Source organism: Heptranchias perlo, chromosome 23 (genome assembly GCF_035084215.1).
Source record: "Heptranchias perlo isolate sHepPer1 chromosome 23, sHepPer1.hap1, whole genome shotgun sequence".
Lineage (NCBI taxonomy): Eukaryota > Metazoa > Chordata > Chondrichthyes > Hexanchiformes > Hexanchidae > Heptranchias > Heptranchias perlo.
This window is the reverse complement of record NC_090347.1, coordinates 1,876,694-1,894,537: the sequence shown is the minus strand read 5'-3', so window position 1 is coordinate 1,894,537 and position 17,844 is coordinate 1,876,694. Positions and strand designations below refer to the sequence as shown.

General features: G+C 49.4%; 1 protein-coding gene across 1 annotated transcript; it reads right to left on the bottom strand.

Annotated features, from left to right (window-relative positions):
- Positions 1-2,985: 2,985 nt before the first annotated feature.
- Positions 2,986-4,810, bottom strand: wfikkn2a (info WAP, follistatin/kazal, immunoglobulin, kunitz and netrin domain containing 2a). Its single transcript, XM_068004470.1, has one exon. The coding sequence runs from the start codon at positions 4,745-4,747 to the stop codon at positions 3,305-3,307; it is 1,443 nt and encodes a 480-aa protein (XP_067860571.1). The 5' UTR covers positions 4,748-4,810; the 3' UTR covers positions 2,986-3,304.
- Positions 4,811-17,844: the final 13,034 nt, after the last annotated feature.

The window sequence follows — 17,844 nt, the reverse complement described above, 5'->3', positions numbered from 1 at the left end:
TTAAAAGAGCTATCCAATTACTCCCATTCCCCTGCTCTTTCCCCCACAGCCCTGTAAATTTTTTCCCTTCAATTGTTTATCCAATTCTCTTTTGAAAGTTATTATTGAATCTGCTTCCGCCACCGGGCAGTGCATTCCAGATCATCATAACTCGCTGCGTAAAAAAATGTTTCCTCATGTCGTCTCTGGCTCTTTTGCCGATCACCTTAAATCTGTGTCCTCTGAATAATGAAGCAGTCCGTGCCCGCATGCAGCAAGACCTGGGCAACATCCAGGCTTGGGCTGATAAGTGGCAAGTAACATTCGCGCCAGACAAGTGCCAGGCAATGACCATCTCCAACAAGAGAGTCTAACCACCTCCCCTTGACATTCAACGGCATTACCATCGCCGAATCCCCCACCATCAACATCCTGGGGTTCACCATTGACCAGAAACTTAACTGGACCAACCACATAAATACTGTGGCTACAAGAGCAGGTCAGAGGCTGGGTATTCTGCAGCGAGTGACTCACCTCCTGACTCCCCAAAGCCTTTCCACCATCTACAAGGCACAAGTCAGGAGTGTGATGGAATACTCTCCACTTGCCTGGATGAGTGCAGCTCCAACAACACTCAAGAAGCTCGATACCATCCAAGATAAAGCAGCCCGCTTGATTGGCACCCTATCCACCACCCTAAACATTAATTCCCTTCACCACCGGTGCACCGTGGCTGCAGTGTGTACCATCCACAGGATGCACTGTAGCAACTCGCCAAGGCTCCTTCGACAGCACCTCCCAAACCCACGACCTCTACCACCTCGAAGGACAAGGGCAGCAGGCACATGGAAACAACACCACCTGCACGTTCCCCTCCAAGTCGACATGGCTCCGGTCCCTGGTCACCAGTCAGTGAGTCCTGCTGGACGATAGATATCTGTGGACGTCTGGTGTGAGTGCGATGCCCTCTGAGATTGAATATGCTGCGGAGACTCATTGTTTGGGCTCACAGATGATGAACAACTGTATCGGTAAGTTACAGGGTGAGAGGAGGGGAACGTTGGTGATACAATACCCAGAGTGTAGCAGGGCAGAAGAGAGCAGCAGAATGGAGACAAACTCATTGGTATTTTATTAAGATCGAATATTCAATGTTAAACAATCATACAGATGGGCCCTAGATCCAGGTATAAATAAATAGTATTTACACAGTCATTGTAAATTAATTCACAGTAAGATCAAAAACAATCTACAAAAATGTTTCTTATTATTGGAATCGACTGTTGAGCTATTTACAAATCTGATTCAGTGACCACATCTAAATATTGGCATCTCAATTCACAGTTTCAATCTTTATTAACTACATGGAGACAAGAGTGAGCTCATACTGTCAGTCAGGGTGACAACTGCTTGCAAAAGTCAAACATTATTTTGGAAAGAAATTGTCTGTTCTCCAACTCATCCATCAATGTCCCATCAAACACTCCCAGGGCAGGTACAGCAGGGGTTAGATACAGAGTAAAGCTCCCTCTACACTGTCCCATCAAACACTCCCAGGGCAGGTACAGCAGGGGTTAGATACAGAGTAAAGCTCCCTCTACACTGTCCCATCAAACACTCCCAGGGCAGGTACAGCACGGGTTAGATACAGAGTAAAGCTCCCTCTACACTGTCCCATCAAACACTCCCAGGGCAGGTACAGCACGGGTTAGATACAGAGTAAAGCTCCCTCTACACTGTCCCATCATGATTCTCTCATGTTAGTTTGAACGCCCGATTGGCCTGGGCTGCTGCACCTGTATTGTTGAATTGATTCTGATTCCATGTAATTCAGTGTTTGGTTTATGAGCCCGTGTATTTTAATCAAGCCTCCAACCGACGCTCCATGAAGAGTGCTCCAGGCAGATGTGCTGCTGAATTAACCCAGGAACCTACATCCAATGAAGGATGGTATTTGACTGCTGCCACCTCATGGTCGCTGCTGATGCTGTTTGTGCTTTGAATCGCTGGTTAGAAGCCTGTTGTTATATCTCAACATTCCTCCCTTAACAGCTGGGTTGGTAAATGCATGACCCTGAGTGATCCCGAGTCTGCGGAGTGACACTGGGGCACTGTGATCGGCCTGGGAATGTTGTGTGTCAGTCGCTGCTCTCACTGCTGATAAGAGCGGGAATGTGGCTATCAGGCTGTAGGTGAGGGTTGGGTTTGGTTGGTATGTGTCTTATGTGACCCATTCCCAGAATGATTGACTCTCCCTGTCGAGGCCCAGTTATGAAGAACAGCCCTCCCTTGGATGAGCTACTGCAGGGAACTGGACTCCAGTGAGAGGCGGTGTCTCCAGGGAAGAAGGGAGAAAAGTAATCCCTCCAGTGATCACGCAGAGCTAGCCCAGTCACATCCTGAGGTTCAGGCCCAGTCACATCCTGAGGTTCAGGCCCAGTCACATCCTGAGGTTCAGGCCCAGTCACATCCTGAGGTTCAGGCCCAGTCACATCCTGAGGTTCAGGCCCAGTCACATCCTGAGGTTCAGGCCCAGTCACATCCTGAGGTTCAGGCCCTGTCATATCCTGAGGTTCAGACCCTGTCACATCCTGAGGTTCAGGCCCTGTCACATCCTGAGGTTCAGGCCCAGTCACATCCTGAGGTTCAGGCCCAGTCACATCCTGAGGTTCAGGCCCAGTCACATCCTGAGGTTCAGGCCCTGTCAAATCCTGAGGTTCAGGCCCAGTCACATCCTGAGGTTTAGGCCCAGTCACATCCTGAGGTTCAGGCCCAGTCACATCCTGAGGTTCTAACCCCAGTGACATCATAAGGTTCTATCCCAGTGACATCATAAGGTTCTACCCCAGTGACATCATGAATGGTGGATTATGGGATGGACTCAGAATTCATGATGTCACCACATGGCCTTATACACAATGTGGTGACTGCCAGGCCTACTGACCAGGGGCCCTGGTATGAAGAAAAGCCACAAAGAGGCGACTAAGAGACAGCAATAAGTATACAAGGATCTCCCTTTATTACATGCATAATACTGGGGAAATTCAACAGAATCCACGGACCTTTAAACAAGCAGAGTGATATATCCCCTACTGTCCTAACTCCTTTCAGGGTTCATTGTGTCACTACCAAAGGCCCATCAGTAGGAAATAATCTTGTCAATCACCAAAGATGTGCTTACACATGTTGTAAGCAGTTACAAATCTAAGAAGTTAAGTGCTTATTTAATTAGTTTGTCAAAAGTGAGATTTCTTTCAAAAAGCTTTTCAGAAATGTATCTTTTTTCTCTGTAAGGACCTGTGTAGATGTACTGACCAGTACCGGCCTACTGAAGTCCCGTCAGCTCTCGCAAGAGGTCGCAGGTTTTCTTATCCTTAACCTCAGACAGTTTCTTGATACGCTTCTCGCTGACAGTCCTGACGAAACTGTGGGGTTGAAGGACAGCCATTCCATTGTGGACATCACCCATTACGATGAGAGGACCATCTTCTGTGGTCATGTTGGGGCAAGGGCAATTCCAGTCCATGTTCAAGAGAGTGATCTCCAGGACCTCACTGCCAAAGAACTGAAGACCCATCTTCTCATCCTTCAGGACCCTGTCCACAGTGAGCAGAGCTCGGCCAGTCTCCGACTCTTCGGTCAATTCCGTCATACGACCAACTATGACGTAGTCGCTCTTGCAATAACTGGTCACTATCTTGAAGCGAGGTTTGCAGACTTTGCATTGCTGGCTCCTGGGGTAGGGGCAGATCTCCTCGCAGGTCTCCCTGCTTTCAAAATTGTTTTCATTCCCACCACACCCTCCGTAGATGAAGGACTGGCATTGCTTCATCAGGCTGTTGTAGGCCCATCGTGGGTCCCACAGCTTGCAAGGGCCCTGCAAGGCTGGCAGGTTACAGATGTTGACTGGCTCATTCATGCAAGTTGACATGCAAGCCTCGTAGGTCTCAAAGTGGTTCATGTTCCTGTCACACCTGCCGTAGTCGAAGGTGAAGCAGTTGTTTTTCTTGGGGTCGTAGTACCACCTGATCTGTTGCTCTCCACAGCTTTCGCGGTCAGGCTGTTTTAAGCACTCCTTGGCTGGGACTTGAGTTGTGTTTGCAGAGCTCTGCCTCATCAGGTCTTCCCGTTTGATCACAGACAAGGGAAAGTTTGCCGTCAGAAAGCCCCCGGGATTCCGTGCAGTGCAGGTGTAGATCCCGGCGTCCTGGAGCTGAGCGTTGTAAATAACCAGCTGACCGATGTTGGTGACGACCACATTCCCATTGACGTGGTTGGGTCTCATGATGATGTTCTCCCTCCCGTCCAGCTGCTTCTCCCACGTGATCTCTGGCCGTGGTCTCCCACTCACGTCGCAGAGGAAGCTGACGGTGCCTCCGACGTACATGGATTGGTGGACGGGGTTGGAGAGCAGGGCTGGTGACACCATGTCTGGAGAGGTGGTCAGTGAGTCAGCTGTGGTGGGGTGGACAGTGGTCTCCAGTGGCAGGGGGCTTGTGTTTGGCCAAGTGAGATGATAGGTGCAGGTGGCCACAGTCAGTGTGATTCCCTTGGTGCAGGCCTCTGCGTCCATGTAGCACTTGTTGTAATAGGTCAGGCCATCGGAGGCACAGGTGAAATGTGGTTCCTTCTCACACCTGTCCTTGCATTTACACACGGGCTGCCCGTCCCATATATCACACTCCGAGCCCTGCTGGGTGCACATGAACCGGTCACAGGTGGCTCCTCTGGGCATCCCGACTGGTCCTTTCCTCCCTTTGATGGCCATGTATCTGGCCGCCACACAGCTCTTCAACCCACAGACATTAGGGCAACATTTCTCAAACGTTTCACAATCCTGAGAGAGAGAAAAGATCTTCAATAAAATACGATGCTTTCAACAACAAAAAACACTTGCATTTATATAGCGCCTTTACTGTAGTGAAACGTCCCAAGGGGCTTCACAGGAGCGATTATCAAACAAAATTCGACACCGAGCCACATCAGGAGATATTAGGACAGGTGAGCGTCCTGTGCTGCCCCATTATCTGGATGGTGCTGCTGGGGACATTAGTAGGAATGTGCCAGTCAGTTGTCGGGGGTGTTGGCAGCCCCCTCCTCACAGTTAGACTTTCGAACATCCCAACTCCTCACAAAACTTCTACTGAGCTGCATTGTTGAGGTAGGAAAAGAAATAAAGAGTTAAAAAAACCCTCGAGCTAATGGCAGGACAGGGACTGGGAGATGGTTCTGGTTCCCACAAGACCTGTACCTTTGCTGCCTGAGGAGTGGAGTCAGTTTCCTGCTCTCAGTCAGGACAGGCATTATCCAAACACAACTTTCCTTCTTTCAATAGAAACTGTCAGGTGACCTGATACCACCAGTTCTACGCCCCCTCTGAGGGTGTTATTTCCCAGTGCTATTCTGTGGGGATCTGGCTGGGTCGATTATCGATCGTGAGCTCAAGTGTGGGCTCAGCCAACACACCGAGTGCCGATAGCTGGCTCTCCCTCCCGGTAAAGACAGTCAAACTCTAACCAACCCTCAGAGCCCGGGTCATAGGGTGAAAATGATCATCGATGGCATCAGACCGATCTTAAACCCACCAGCTCCTGTACAATAACAAACACCCCATAACCCCCACCCCCATGCCGGCTAACGGTGGGGGGGTCAGGATAATACTGGGTGCAGGTTTCGTACACCAGCTACAACACTCACTGTAACTTATTGAATCTCACCGCTCATCAGGCAGAACAGAATCAGCTCACAGCAAACAGTGAGCAGAAAGGTCCTGCATTTCTATAGCACCTTTCACAACCTCAATGAAGTACTTTTGAAGTGTAGTCACTGTTGTAATGTAGGAAACGTGGCAGCCAATTTGAGCACAGCAAGATCCCACAAACAGCGATGTGATAATGACCAGATCATCTGTTTTTTTAGTGATGTTGGTTGAGGGATAAACATTGGCCAGGACACCAGTTCTTCTTCAAATAGTGGCCGTGGGATCTTTTACATCCACCCGAGAGGGCAGACGGGGCCTCGGTTTAACGTCTCATCCGAAAGACGGCACCTCTGACAGTGCGGCGCTCCCTCAGCACTGCACAGGGAGTGTCAGCCTGGATTTTGTGTTCAAGTCTCTGGAGCGGGACTCGAACCCACGACCCTCTGACTCAGAGGCGAGAGTGACACCCACTCAGCCCCGGCTGACACCTGAGCAGAGGAGATCCTCCTGAAAATCTCTCCCACCTACATGATGCAAATCCATTTATCCCCCAGCATTCACACGTGACACCCACAAACTCTCTTCACCCACGCACAACAGCACTTCCTACACATCTGTACATTTTGTACCCCAATTCCACCCCCTCCCCCCAGACTCTCGCTGGGGTACAGACTTGCCCGACTGACCATTCAACCATAGGGAGCATCACATCTGAGTCCAATCCTCCCCCCCCGTGACACACCTTCCAACAAGAGCAGGAACCCGAGCTGATGTTTCTCCCTAACTTGGGGGAACAACTGAGGCCCCAGTCGGAGCTCTGACTGCTGTCACCCCATCCCCCAAACTCAGCACCATGTTGTGGGGGGGGGGGGGCTGTAGTCTGGTCCCTTCCTGCTCCGTCTGGCTGAGTCAGACACTGAGCTTTTCCATTTACACTCACCCACCGAGCCTGCGTGTAGTTCTCATAATCTGTGAGCTTTTAAGTTTTTACATAATTTTTCTTTCCATCGTTCTGGCTGTGATTGTTTTCATATCTTTGCCTCTTCCCCTGGTGAACGGTGGGAGGATTCTCAGGCTGATTAACCTGAGAATTAATCATCTTTAATCATCGTTAATCAGTAACCATCTTTATACCAGTCCATAGTGGGATTAGTCCTATCCGGGAGAGGGTTTGTGGGCTCCCAAACCCGTACAATGAGGGGGGGCACCCAAACCCACTGGACACGAGAATCCCGCTGGATATCAACCCAGAATTCAGAGCTGGAGCTCCGGTCTCCGCTCCCCGGGACCGTCTGGAGCTCCGGTCTCCGCTCCCCGGGACCGTCTGGAGCTCCGGTCTCCGCTCCCCGGGACCGTCTGGAGCTCCGGTCTCCGCTCCCCGGGACCGTCTGGAGCTCCGGTCTCCGCTCCCCGGGACCGTCTGGAGCTCCGGTCTCCGCTCCCCGGGACTGTCTGGAGTGAGGGATCAAACCCTGCACCTTCTGACTCGGAGATGGGAATGTTACCCCGGAGCTAAAGGCTCGCTCCTTGCATTTTGGTTGTTGGCAGTTGTTGCAATTTGTTTTTCTCTGTCTCCTCCAAGTTTTCCGCTGCTAGTTGGCAGCAGCAACGCAGTAACTGGTGCGCCCCGCGCTGACCGGCGCGCCCCGCGCTGACCGGCGCGCCCCGCGCTGACCGGCGCGCCCCGCGCTGACCGGCGCGCCCCGCGCTGACCGGCGCGCCCCGCTCTAGAACTGGTACAAAGGTCACAAGGAGAAAATAAGGAGGACTGGAGATAAAAATGACACCAGCTCCTGAATGGGTCACAATCCTGACGCGCACGGGCTCAGTCTCATATTACGGGGGAGGTGCTGGGGGTCCTCGTTCATTCTTAACCAAAAGTAGAAATCGTTCAACAGAATGAAAGACAGGATAAAGGGGAGAGGCAGAGCGTAAGGGACAGAAAGTATTTTTAAAAAGAACATTTGCAGAATCTTAAATAGAACGAAACGCACTGAGGGGGACAAAATAACGTTTATCATTCTCCCAGAATCCTGTTCATCCCAAAATATCCAGGGAATTTTCTCCTGAAATGTAGAAGGGAAGGTAATGAAAAGTTGGGAAGGGACCAAGCTTTGTGAATCAGACGATGGCGCTGAGGGATCTGAGACCTGAAAGAAATATTCCCAAAATTTAAGAGATTCGCCTCTCCCTTTAGACGCAAACTCCAAGTGGAATCTGACAGCTGGGAAATTGTCTTGAACCCAAATGTGATTGTTTAGAATAAATTTGCTCTCTTAAAAAACAAGTCTCGTTCTGTGTCTAATGCTGTGCCCCCGGTACGAGCCCATCGCCCATACAGCAGCTCTGTTTATCTCACACATTTCAAAATATAATCCTTCACAGTTTGGGGATAAAGGAAGGTATATTGAAGTGGAGTGTTACCTGGTCTGCCTCACACTCCCGGGAGCAGGTACTCTGTGCGTCCACCCACAGACTGGGGCTCATCTCGTTAGGGCAGATTCCAGCGTGAGAGTATTTGATCCGAGAGACTGCCACATTTTCCACGGGTATCGGAAGAAGCAGAGTGAGGACACTCAGTCCCAGTGAGATCCAAGTCCTCCCAGACAACAGCATCACGGATAGTGTATAAATCAGGATCAATAGTCTGAAGAGAATTTTCTATCTCTCATTAATTGCCTCTCTCTCTTTCTCGGTCAATATCTCTCTCTTTCTCGGTCAATATCTCGTTCTCTTTCACTATCTCTTTCTCTCTTTGTCACTATATCTCACTTTGACTGTCACTATTTGTCTCTCTTTGTCACTATCTCTCTTTCTCTGTCACTATCTGTCTATCTGTCACTATCTGTCTCTCTCTCTATCACTATCTCTCTCTCTCTCTCTTTCTCTGACTATCTGTCAGTCTCTCTCTCTTTGTCACTATCTGTCTCTTTTTCTTTGTCACTATCTGTCTCTCTCTCTCTTTCTCTGTCACTATCTGTCTCTCTCTTTCTCTGTCACTATTTGTCTCTCTCTTTCTCTGTCACTATCTGTCTCTCTCTCTCTCTTTCTCTGTCACTATCTGTCTCTCTCTCTTTCTCTGTCACTATCTGTCTCTCTCTTTCTCTGTCACTATCTTTCTCTCTCACTTTCTCGGTCACTATCTGTCTCTCTCTCTCTCTCTTTCTCTGTCACTATCTGTCTCTCTCTCTCACTTTCTCTGTCACTATCTGTCTCTCTCTCTCACTTTCTCTGTCACTATCTGTCTCTCTCTCTCTCTTTCTCTGTCACTATCTGTCTCTCTTTCTCTGTCACTATCTGTCTCTCTCTCTCTCTCTTTCTCTGTCACTATCTGCGCTCTGAGGCTGCCCTCAGTCTGAGTACACAGGATTATTCAGTTTTAGCTCCTCGTGATTTTTGCAGAAAAGCCAATAGTTAATGAGATTCCCTATTTCCCTCGCCTCTATTTATACGCTGCCCTCTGGAGAATCTGTCTGGAAGAAGTTTGACATTCTGACTGACCGACCCACTCCCAGCGTCCCAGTGACAGTAACAAATTGGTGCCTGCGAAAGTTGGAAATAGTTGAAAGAGTTTGATTGCGTCTCTGTGCAAAGCTGTGGGATCGGGGCGGGGGCAGGAGGGGGAGGGGGAGGTGGTTTTACACCCCTCCCGTTTACTGACTACAACCCTCCTTACAGAGCAGGGAAACCCCCACGGCCCCAACGAGTAATAACAGGTCAATGTGAAGAGGAAGCTGAACTCCACGGGACACCTTCCTCCCAATAATATTCACAAATACACGCTCCTTCGAAGATTATTAAACAAACTCCATCTTTGTCTGACCCAGGGAAGAGTTTTCCCAATGAATCCCAGAGCTAGGAACACAAACCGGGATTGTAAAGGGGAATAGCAGATCCCACATTAACCCAGGAAGACTCGTTATCTCATTAACATTCCGCGATCAGCAATTACTCAGATTTACAAACTTCAGTTTTCCAGAATTCTGCACTTGTCATTCCCAATTATTTGTCCCAGTTTCCAGGATTATTATTCCTGGTTATTTGTCCCAGTTTCCAGGATTATTATTCCTGGTTATTTGTCCCAGTTTCCAGGATCATTATTCCCAGTTATTTGTCCCAGTTTCCAGGATTATTATTCCCGTTTATTTGTCCCAATTTCCAGGATCATTATTCCCAGTTATTTGTCCCAGTTTCGAGGAATATTATTCCCGTTTATTTGTCCCAATTTCCAGGATCATTATTCCCAGTTATTTGTCCAAGTTTCCAGGATTATTATTCCCAGTTATTTGTCCCAGTTTCCAGGATTATTATTCCTGTTTATTTGTCCCAATTTCCAGGATCATTATTCCCAGTTATTTGTCCAAGTTTCCAGGATTATTATTCCCAGTTATTTGTCCCAGTTTCCAGGATCATTATTCCCAGTTATTTGTCCAAGTTTCCAGGATCATTATTCCCAGTTATTTGTCCAAGTTTCCAGGATTATTATTCCTAGTTATTTGTCCAAGTTTCCAGGATTATTATTCCCAGTTATTTGTCCCAATTTCCAGGATCATTATTCCCAGTTATTTGTCCAAGTTTCCAGGATTATTATTCCCGTTTATTTGTCCCAATTTCCAGGATCATTATTCCCAGTTATTTGTCCCAGTTTCCAGGATCATTATTCCCAGTTATTTGTACAAGTTTCCAGGATCATTATTCCCAGTTATTTGTCCCAGTTTCCAGGATCATTATTCCCAGTTATTTGTCCCAGTTTCCAGGATCATTATTCCCAGTTATTTGTCCCAGTTTCCAGGATATTATTCCCAGTTATTTGTCCCAGATTCCAGGCTATTATTCCCAGTTATTTGTCCAAGTTTCCAGGATCATTATTCCCAGTTATTTGTCCCAGTTTCCAGGATCATTATTCCCAGTTATTTGTCCCAGTTTCCAGGATATTATTCCTGATCGGCTCTGGGTTTTTTTCTGAGTTTTCACTTTTTTTCAGTTTTACAAGTTTTTCTCGAGCTGCGAGAGTTGTTTTGCCGAACGCTCCTGATTATTTCACATGTTTCCACAGTTAGTTTTCCCAGGATTTCCTGCATTCCCATGGATAGTTTTTTCACGTGTCTTTGATTATTCTTTTATAGGTTTACACAATTATATTTTTCTGGGATTTCGCAGATGCTGTCTCTCACTGGGATACAGTCCCACAGACACTGACTCTCACTGGGATACAGTCCCACAGACACTGACTCTCACTGGGGGACAGTCCCACAGGCACTGACTCTCACCGGGGTACAGTTCCACAGACACTGACTCTCACTGGGGTACAGTCCCACAGACACTGACTCTCACTGGAGTACAGTTCCACAGGCACTGACTCTCACTGGGGTACAGTCCCACAGACACTGACTCTCACTGGGGTACAGCCCCACAGACACTGACTCTCACTGGGGTACAGTCCCACAGACACTGACTCTCACTGGGGTGCAGTTCCACAGACACTGACTCTCACTGGAGTACAGTTCCACAGACACTGACTCTCACTGGGGTACAGTCCCACAGACACTGACTCTCACTGGGGTACAGTCCCACAGACACTGACTCTCACTGGGGTACTGTTCCACAGACACTGACTCTCACTGGAGTACAGTTCCACAGACACTGACTCTCACTGGGGTACAGTCCCACAGACACTGACTCTCACTGGGGTACAGTCCCACAGACACTGACTCTCACTGGGATACAGTCCCACAGACACTGACTCTCACTGGGGTACAGTTTCACAGGCACTGACTCTCACTGGGGTACAGTCCCACAGACACTGACTCTCACTGGGATACAGTCCCACAGACACTGACTCTCACTGGGGTACAGTCCCACAGACACTGACTCTCACTGGGGTACTGTTCCACAGACACTGACTCTCACTGGAGTACAGTTCCACAGACACTGACTCTCACTGGGATACAGTCCCACACACACTGACTCTCACTGGGGTACAGTCCCACAGACACTGACTCTCACTGGGATACAGTCCCACAGACACTGACTCTCACTGGGGTACAGTCCCACAGACACTGACTCTCACTGGGGTACAGTCCCACAGACACTGACTCTCACTGGGGTACAGTTTCACAGACACTGACTCTCACTGGAGTACAGTTCCACAGACACTGACTCTCACTGGGGTACAGTTTCACAGACACTGACTCTCACTGGGGTACAGTCCCACAGACACTGACTCTCACTGGGGTACAGTTTCACAGACACTGACTCTCACTGGGGTACAGTCCCACAGACACTGATTCTCACTGGGGTACAGTCCCACAGACACTGACTCTCACTGGGGGACAGTTCCACAGACACTGACTCTCACTGGGGTACAGTTCCACAGACACTGACTCTCAGTGGAGTACAGTCCCACAGGCACTGACTCTCACTGGGGTACAGTCCCACAGACACTGACTCTCACTGGGATACAGTCCCACAGACACTGACTCTCACTGGGGTACAGTCCCACAGACACTGACTCTCACTGGGGTACAGTTTCACAGACACTGACTCTCACTGGGGTACAGTTTCACAGACACTGACTCTCACTGGAGTACAGTTCCACAGGCACTGACTCTCACTGGGGTACAGTCCCACAGACACTGATTCTCACTGGGGTACAGTCCCACAGACACTGACTCTCACTGGGGGACAGTTCCACAGACACTGACTCTCACTGGGGTACAGTTCCACAGACACTGACTCTCAGTGGAGTACAGTTCCACAGGCACTGACTCTCACTGGGGTACAGTTCCACAGGCACTGACTCTCCCTGGGGTACAGTCCCACAGACACTGACTCTCACTGGGGTACAGTTCCACAGACACTGACTCTCACTGGGGTACAGTTCCACAGGCATTGACTGTGCTCTTGCCCCTCACCTGAGGGGCCAATGTCCGTGTGTGACACTGTGGGCTGGAGTTTTCCTCACATTTGCTGACCGTTTTGTGGTGTATTGAAGCAGGTCGAGAGACTTTGTGCGGGGACTCAGTCCCCAAAACTCTGCCCATTTTATAATTTGTTGTATTTTCCAGCAGAATTGACTCCAGATGTCAGATGCACTGAGTTTGATTTGTTCTTGGGGCCCCCCCTTTTATCTCCACCTTACAAATATGCTCTGAGGTGTTCTTCTTTATATGTTGAGTGTTATAGACATGTAAGTGGTAATTAGTGATCTCTCTGGGTCTCTCTAAGGTTCTTTGGGTCTTTACGAGATTCTATGAACCTTCCTGAGCCTCTCTCGACTCTGCTTGCTCAGTTCCAGTTGGCGATGTCAGTGGTCAGTGTTCTGCGCTTGTTATTAATCATCTCCTCTCTCCCGAGCACGGGTCCAGGTAATGCTGGGATTCCTGGTTTGTGTGGTGCAGGGAGGACGTGCAGTGTCTGACCAGCTCTGTGGGGCAGTGGCATTGATCCAACCCTGAGATTTCATGCCCAAATCCATGATTTTTGCTTGTTCATTGGGGGGAAGGGGGAGGGGTGGGTGCCACAGTCGGGGGGGTGGTCCAGTGTGGCTTGGGTGGTCCTGATCATATTCCACAGCTGATTAAGTGTGGTGTCTGTTTCTCTTTTTCTCTCTCTCTCTTTATGTCTCGCTCTGTCCATTTCTCTCTCTATCTCCTTGTCTCTCTCTATCTGTCGCTGCTTTTATCACTATCTCCATCTATCTATGTCTCTTTCTCTGACTCTGTCTCTCTCTCTTTTTTTCTCTTTCCCTGTCTCGGTCTCTCTCTGTCTCTCTCTCTCTCTTTTTCTCTCTTTCTCTGTCTCTCTGTCTCTGTCTTTCTCTCTCTCTCTTTCTCTCTCTCTCTCTGTCTCTCTGTCGCTCTCTCTCTCTCTCTCCCCCAGTTTGTCTAGGCCGTTCGCTATGATTTTGCTTCAGATATTGAGGCCTCATCTTTCTCCCGCCATATTGCGAAGCCTGTATTTATTCCTCCGGCGGTTCCCATGGTTTCATTGGGGGACAGTAGGCCTTGTTTGGTTCCACCCTGGCAAGGCCTCGGTCACACTGGGGCCGAGTTTCCCCCCCTGGTCTCCCAGTGCCCCCGACTCTCGGTCTGAGCTCCCGCTCACTGCGGCTCTGGGAGCTGATTCCGGTCTGGCCCTGATTAGCCCCGACACATTGATCCTTCTACACTGCGAGAGGCTCCCACTTCCTGCTGGCTGCTTGCCTTCCTTTTACAGGTGCCCTGTGATCTCTCCTCGGCTCGACTGGAACCTGAGACCCCACATTCCCAGCTCGGCGACCAGCGAGGCCTGAGACAAGGCCTGTCACAGAGTGAATTACAAACCGGCCCAGGCACCCTGGGGTTAGGGGGCCCTCGGCAGGCCCAACACATTCAACGCTGCCTTTGTCTGCCTCCAGACCTTGGCTCTGACCGAAACCTAAAATGGTGACTCTCTCAGGGAGGCCTGGACAGTTGGAAATGTTCTGTGAATATTGAATGTGGAAATAATAGCCCTGTGTCTCGCTCTGTGGATTTCCTGCAGATTTAGCTCTCGCTGTGTGTGAATTATGTAACCAATAACTACCGTTACACACCATAATTATACTGGCGCTTTCTGGATCCTTTTAAAGCAGAGGTTAAACCATCCAGAAAACCTTTTCGTAGAATCTTACAAACAGAAGGAGGCCCTTCAGCCCATCGTACCTGTGCCGGCTCTTTGAAAGAGCTGTCCAATCAATCCTACTCCCCTGCTCTTTTCTCCCAATTCTCTTTTGAAAGTTATTATTGAATCTGCTTCCACCGCCCTTTCAGGCAGCGCATTCCAGATCAGAACAACTCGCTGCATAAAAAAATTCTCATCTCCCCTCTGGCTCTTTTGCCAATTACCTTAAATCCGTGTCCTCTGGTTACCGACCCTCCGCCACTGGAAACAGTTTCTCCTTATTTACTCTATCAAAACCCTTCATGATTTTGAACACCTCGATCAAATCTCCCCTTAACCTTCTCTGCTCTAAGGAGAACAATCCCAGCTTCTCCAGTCTCTCCACGTAACTGAAGTCCCTCATGCCTGGTACCATTCTAGTAAATCTCCTCTGCACCCTCTCCAAGCCTTAATATCCTTCCTAAAGTGCGGTGCCCAGAATTGAACACAATACTCCAGCTGAGGCCTGACTAGTGTTTATAAAGGTTTATCATAACTTCCTTGCTTTTGTACTCTATGCCTCTATTAATAAAGCCCAGGATCCCTAAAGCCTTTTTAACAGCCTTCTCTACTTGTCCTGAAACAGATGATCTGGTCATTATCACATTGCTGTTTGTGGGATCTTGCTGTGCGAATTGGCTGCTGTGTTTCCTACATTACAACAGTGACTACACTTCAAAATTACTTCATTGGCTGTAAAGCTCTTTGGGACGTCCTGAGCTCCCCTCCCTGCCCCGGCACCATCTCTGCCGTTGCTGCCTCATTTTGTTCACTATTCCCACCGTTACTGAATCAGCTTCTGAACTTGTCCTTATTCTGGTTCCAGTTTGTTGCTGCACACACTTCAGCTTTCGAAGATCCTGTTCTAGTTCTGAGTGAGAGTTTAACCTTGAAACTCTGATATTTCTGCATTGCTCAATACAACCCAGATAAAAATACAACACCATAAACAAGCCGTTCGGCCCAACCAGTCCGTGTTGGCATTTACCCCCCACACGAGCAAACAGTTCTCATGGTGTTTACCCGACTTGTTCCCCACTGTCGCCTCATTCCTCAAAGTCATCGGGTTTAGAACGAGCGGCAGATTCGCTATCGCCCGTTTCGCACTATTGCCTATTTCGCACTTTCACCCGTCTCGCACTTTCACCTGTCTCGCACTTTCGCACTATCGCCCGTTTCACACTTTCGCCCGTTTCGCACTATTGCCCGTTTCACACTTTTGCACTATGGCCCATTTCACACTTTTGCACTATGGCCCATTTCACACTTTCGCACTATCGCCCGTTTCGCACTTTTGCACTATTGCCCGTTTCACACTTTTGCACTATCACCCATTTCGCATTTTTGCACTATCGCCTGTTTCGCACTATCGCCCGTTTTGCACGTCTTGCATTTTCGCCCGTTTCACACTATCGCCCGTTTCGCATTATCGCCCGTTTCACACTTTTGCACTATCGCCCATTTTGCACTTTTGCCCGTTTAGCACTTTCGCACTATCGCCCGTTTCGCACTATCGCCTGTTTCACACTTTCACCCGTTTTGCACTATCGCCCGTTTCGCACTATCGCCTGTTTTGCACGTTTTGCACTATCGCCCGCTTCACACTTTTGCACTATCGCCCGTTTCACATTTTCACACTATCGCCCGTTTCGCACTTTTGCACGATCGCCCGTTTCACATTTTCGCCCGTTTCACACTTTTGCCTGTTTTGCATTTTCGCCCGTTTCGCACTATCGCCCATTTTGCACTATCGCCCATTTTGCATTTTCGCCCGTTTAGCACTTTTGCCCATTTCGCATTATCGCCCGTTTCGCACTATCGCCTGTTTCACACTTTCGCCCGTTTTGCACTATCGCCCGTTTCGCACTGTCGCCTGTTTTGCACATTTTGCACTATCGTCCGTTTCACACTTTTGCACTATCGCCCGTTTCACACTTTTGCACTATCGCCCGTTTCACACTTTTGCATTATCGCCCGTTTTGCACTTTTGCCTGTTTAGCACTTTTGCACTATCGCCCGTTTCACATTTTCGCACTATCGCCCGTTTCGCACTTTCGCCCGTTTCGCATTTTCGCCCGTTTCACACTTTTGCCCGTTTTGCATTTTCGCCCGTTTAGCACTTTTGCACTATCGCCCGTTTCACATTTTCACACTATCGCCCGTTTCGCACTTTCGCCCGTTTCGCACTATCGCCCGTTTTGCACTATCGCCCATTTCGCACTTTTGCACTATCGCCCGTTTCGCACTTTTGCACTATCGCCCGTTTCGCACTTTCGCCCGTTTAGCACTTTCGCCCGTTTTGCATTTTCGCCCTTTTCGCACTATCGCCCGTTTCGCACTATCGCCCTTTGACCTATTTCACCCCATAGTTTGTGCCTCAACCATTAACCCTGGAAGTGAATTTCACAGCCTCACAACTCTCTGTGACGAGGTTTCTCCGCCCTCTGATCTAAATCTCTTACATTTAATCGATGGCCCCTCGTTCTTGACCCCTCAATTACTGGAAATGGTCTGATCCGATCTATCCCCCCCCATCTTTTTATAATTTTAGACACTTCTATCCTGTTGCCCTGTTTTAATCTGCGATGTTCCAATGAGAAAAGTCCCTCCCTCTCCCGGTGAGTCCCGAGAGTGTCTTTATACACCCACGATGTCTGGTAATGTGAAGAGTTTGGAACTCTTGTTACTGGATTTGTCTCGAGTCCTCTCGTGATCTTGACTGCAGAAAGTGCTGGAATAAACACCAAATCAAAGCCGAATTTCACCAGACTATCCCCATAACTCAGACCCCTTGCACTGGGGGGGGGATTTTAACCGGACCGGACGGGGGGCAGGGGGGGCACGGTTTAATTTCCCGCTCTGTCCCCGAGCCTGATTTTTCAGGCGTTTCAGCAGTTTGCCTGACCCGGGGTCCTGTACGTCAGCAGGACCCCCGACGCCTTCTTAACCAGGAGGTCAGTGAGAACTCCTGCAGCTGCCCGAGCGATGGAGAGGCCTGTGAAGCACCTTTAGAACTTCCCTTTTGCCCCTCCACGCCCCCATAAAGGGGGAGTGCAAGTCTCCCCCTCCCCGAACCCTCAACCCCTGAACTTATCCCGGGCCCACGTTGCCACCTCCGACCTCCGACCTTCTGTCGGGGAAGAGGGTCAGCAGTTGGCTCTCCTGCCTGGGAGTTAGAATTCCCACCTGCCTCTGGCCCCCTGAACGTCTCGATGGCCAGAACTGGACGCAGTTCTCAAGCTGCGGGTTTGTTCACAGTTCAGTCACAACTTCCTCTAAAGCAGAACAAGTTAAATGGGGTTTTAATCTTTCCAAACTGGATAAATGGCGAGAGAGAATCTATTTATTCCTCCGGTGGTTCCCATGGTTTCATTGGGGGACAGTAGGCCTTGTTTGGTTCCACCCTGGCAAGGCCTCGGTCACACTGGGGCCGAGTTTCCCCCCCTGGTCTCCCAGTGCCCCCGACTCTCGGTCTGAGCTCC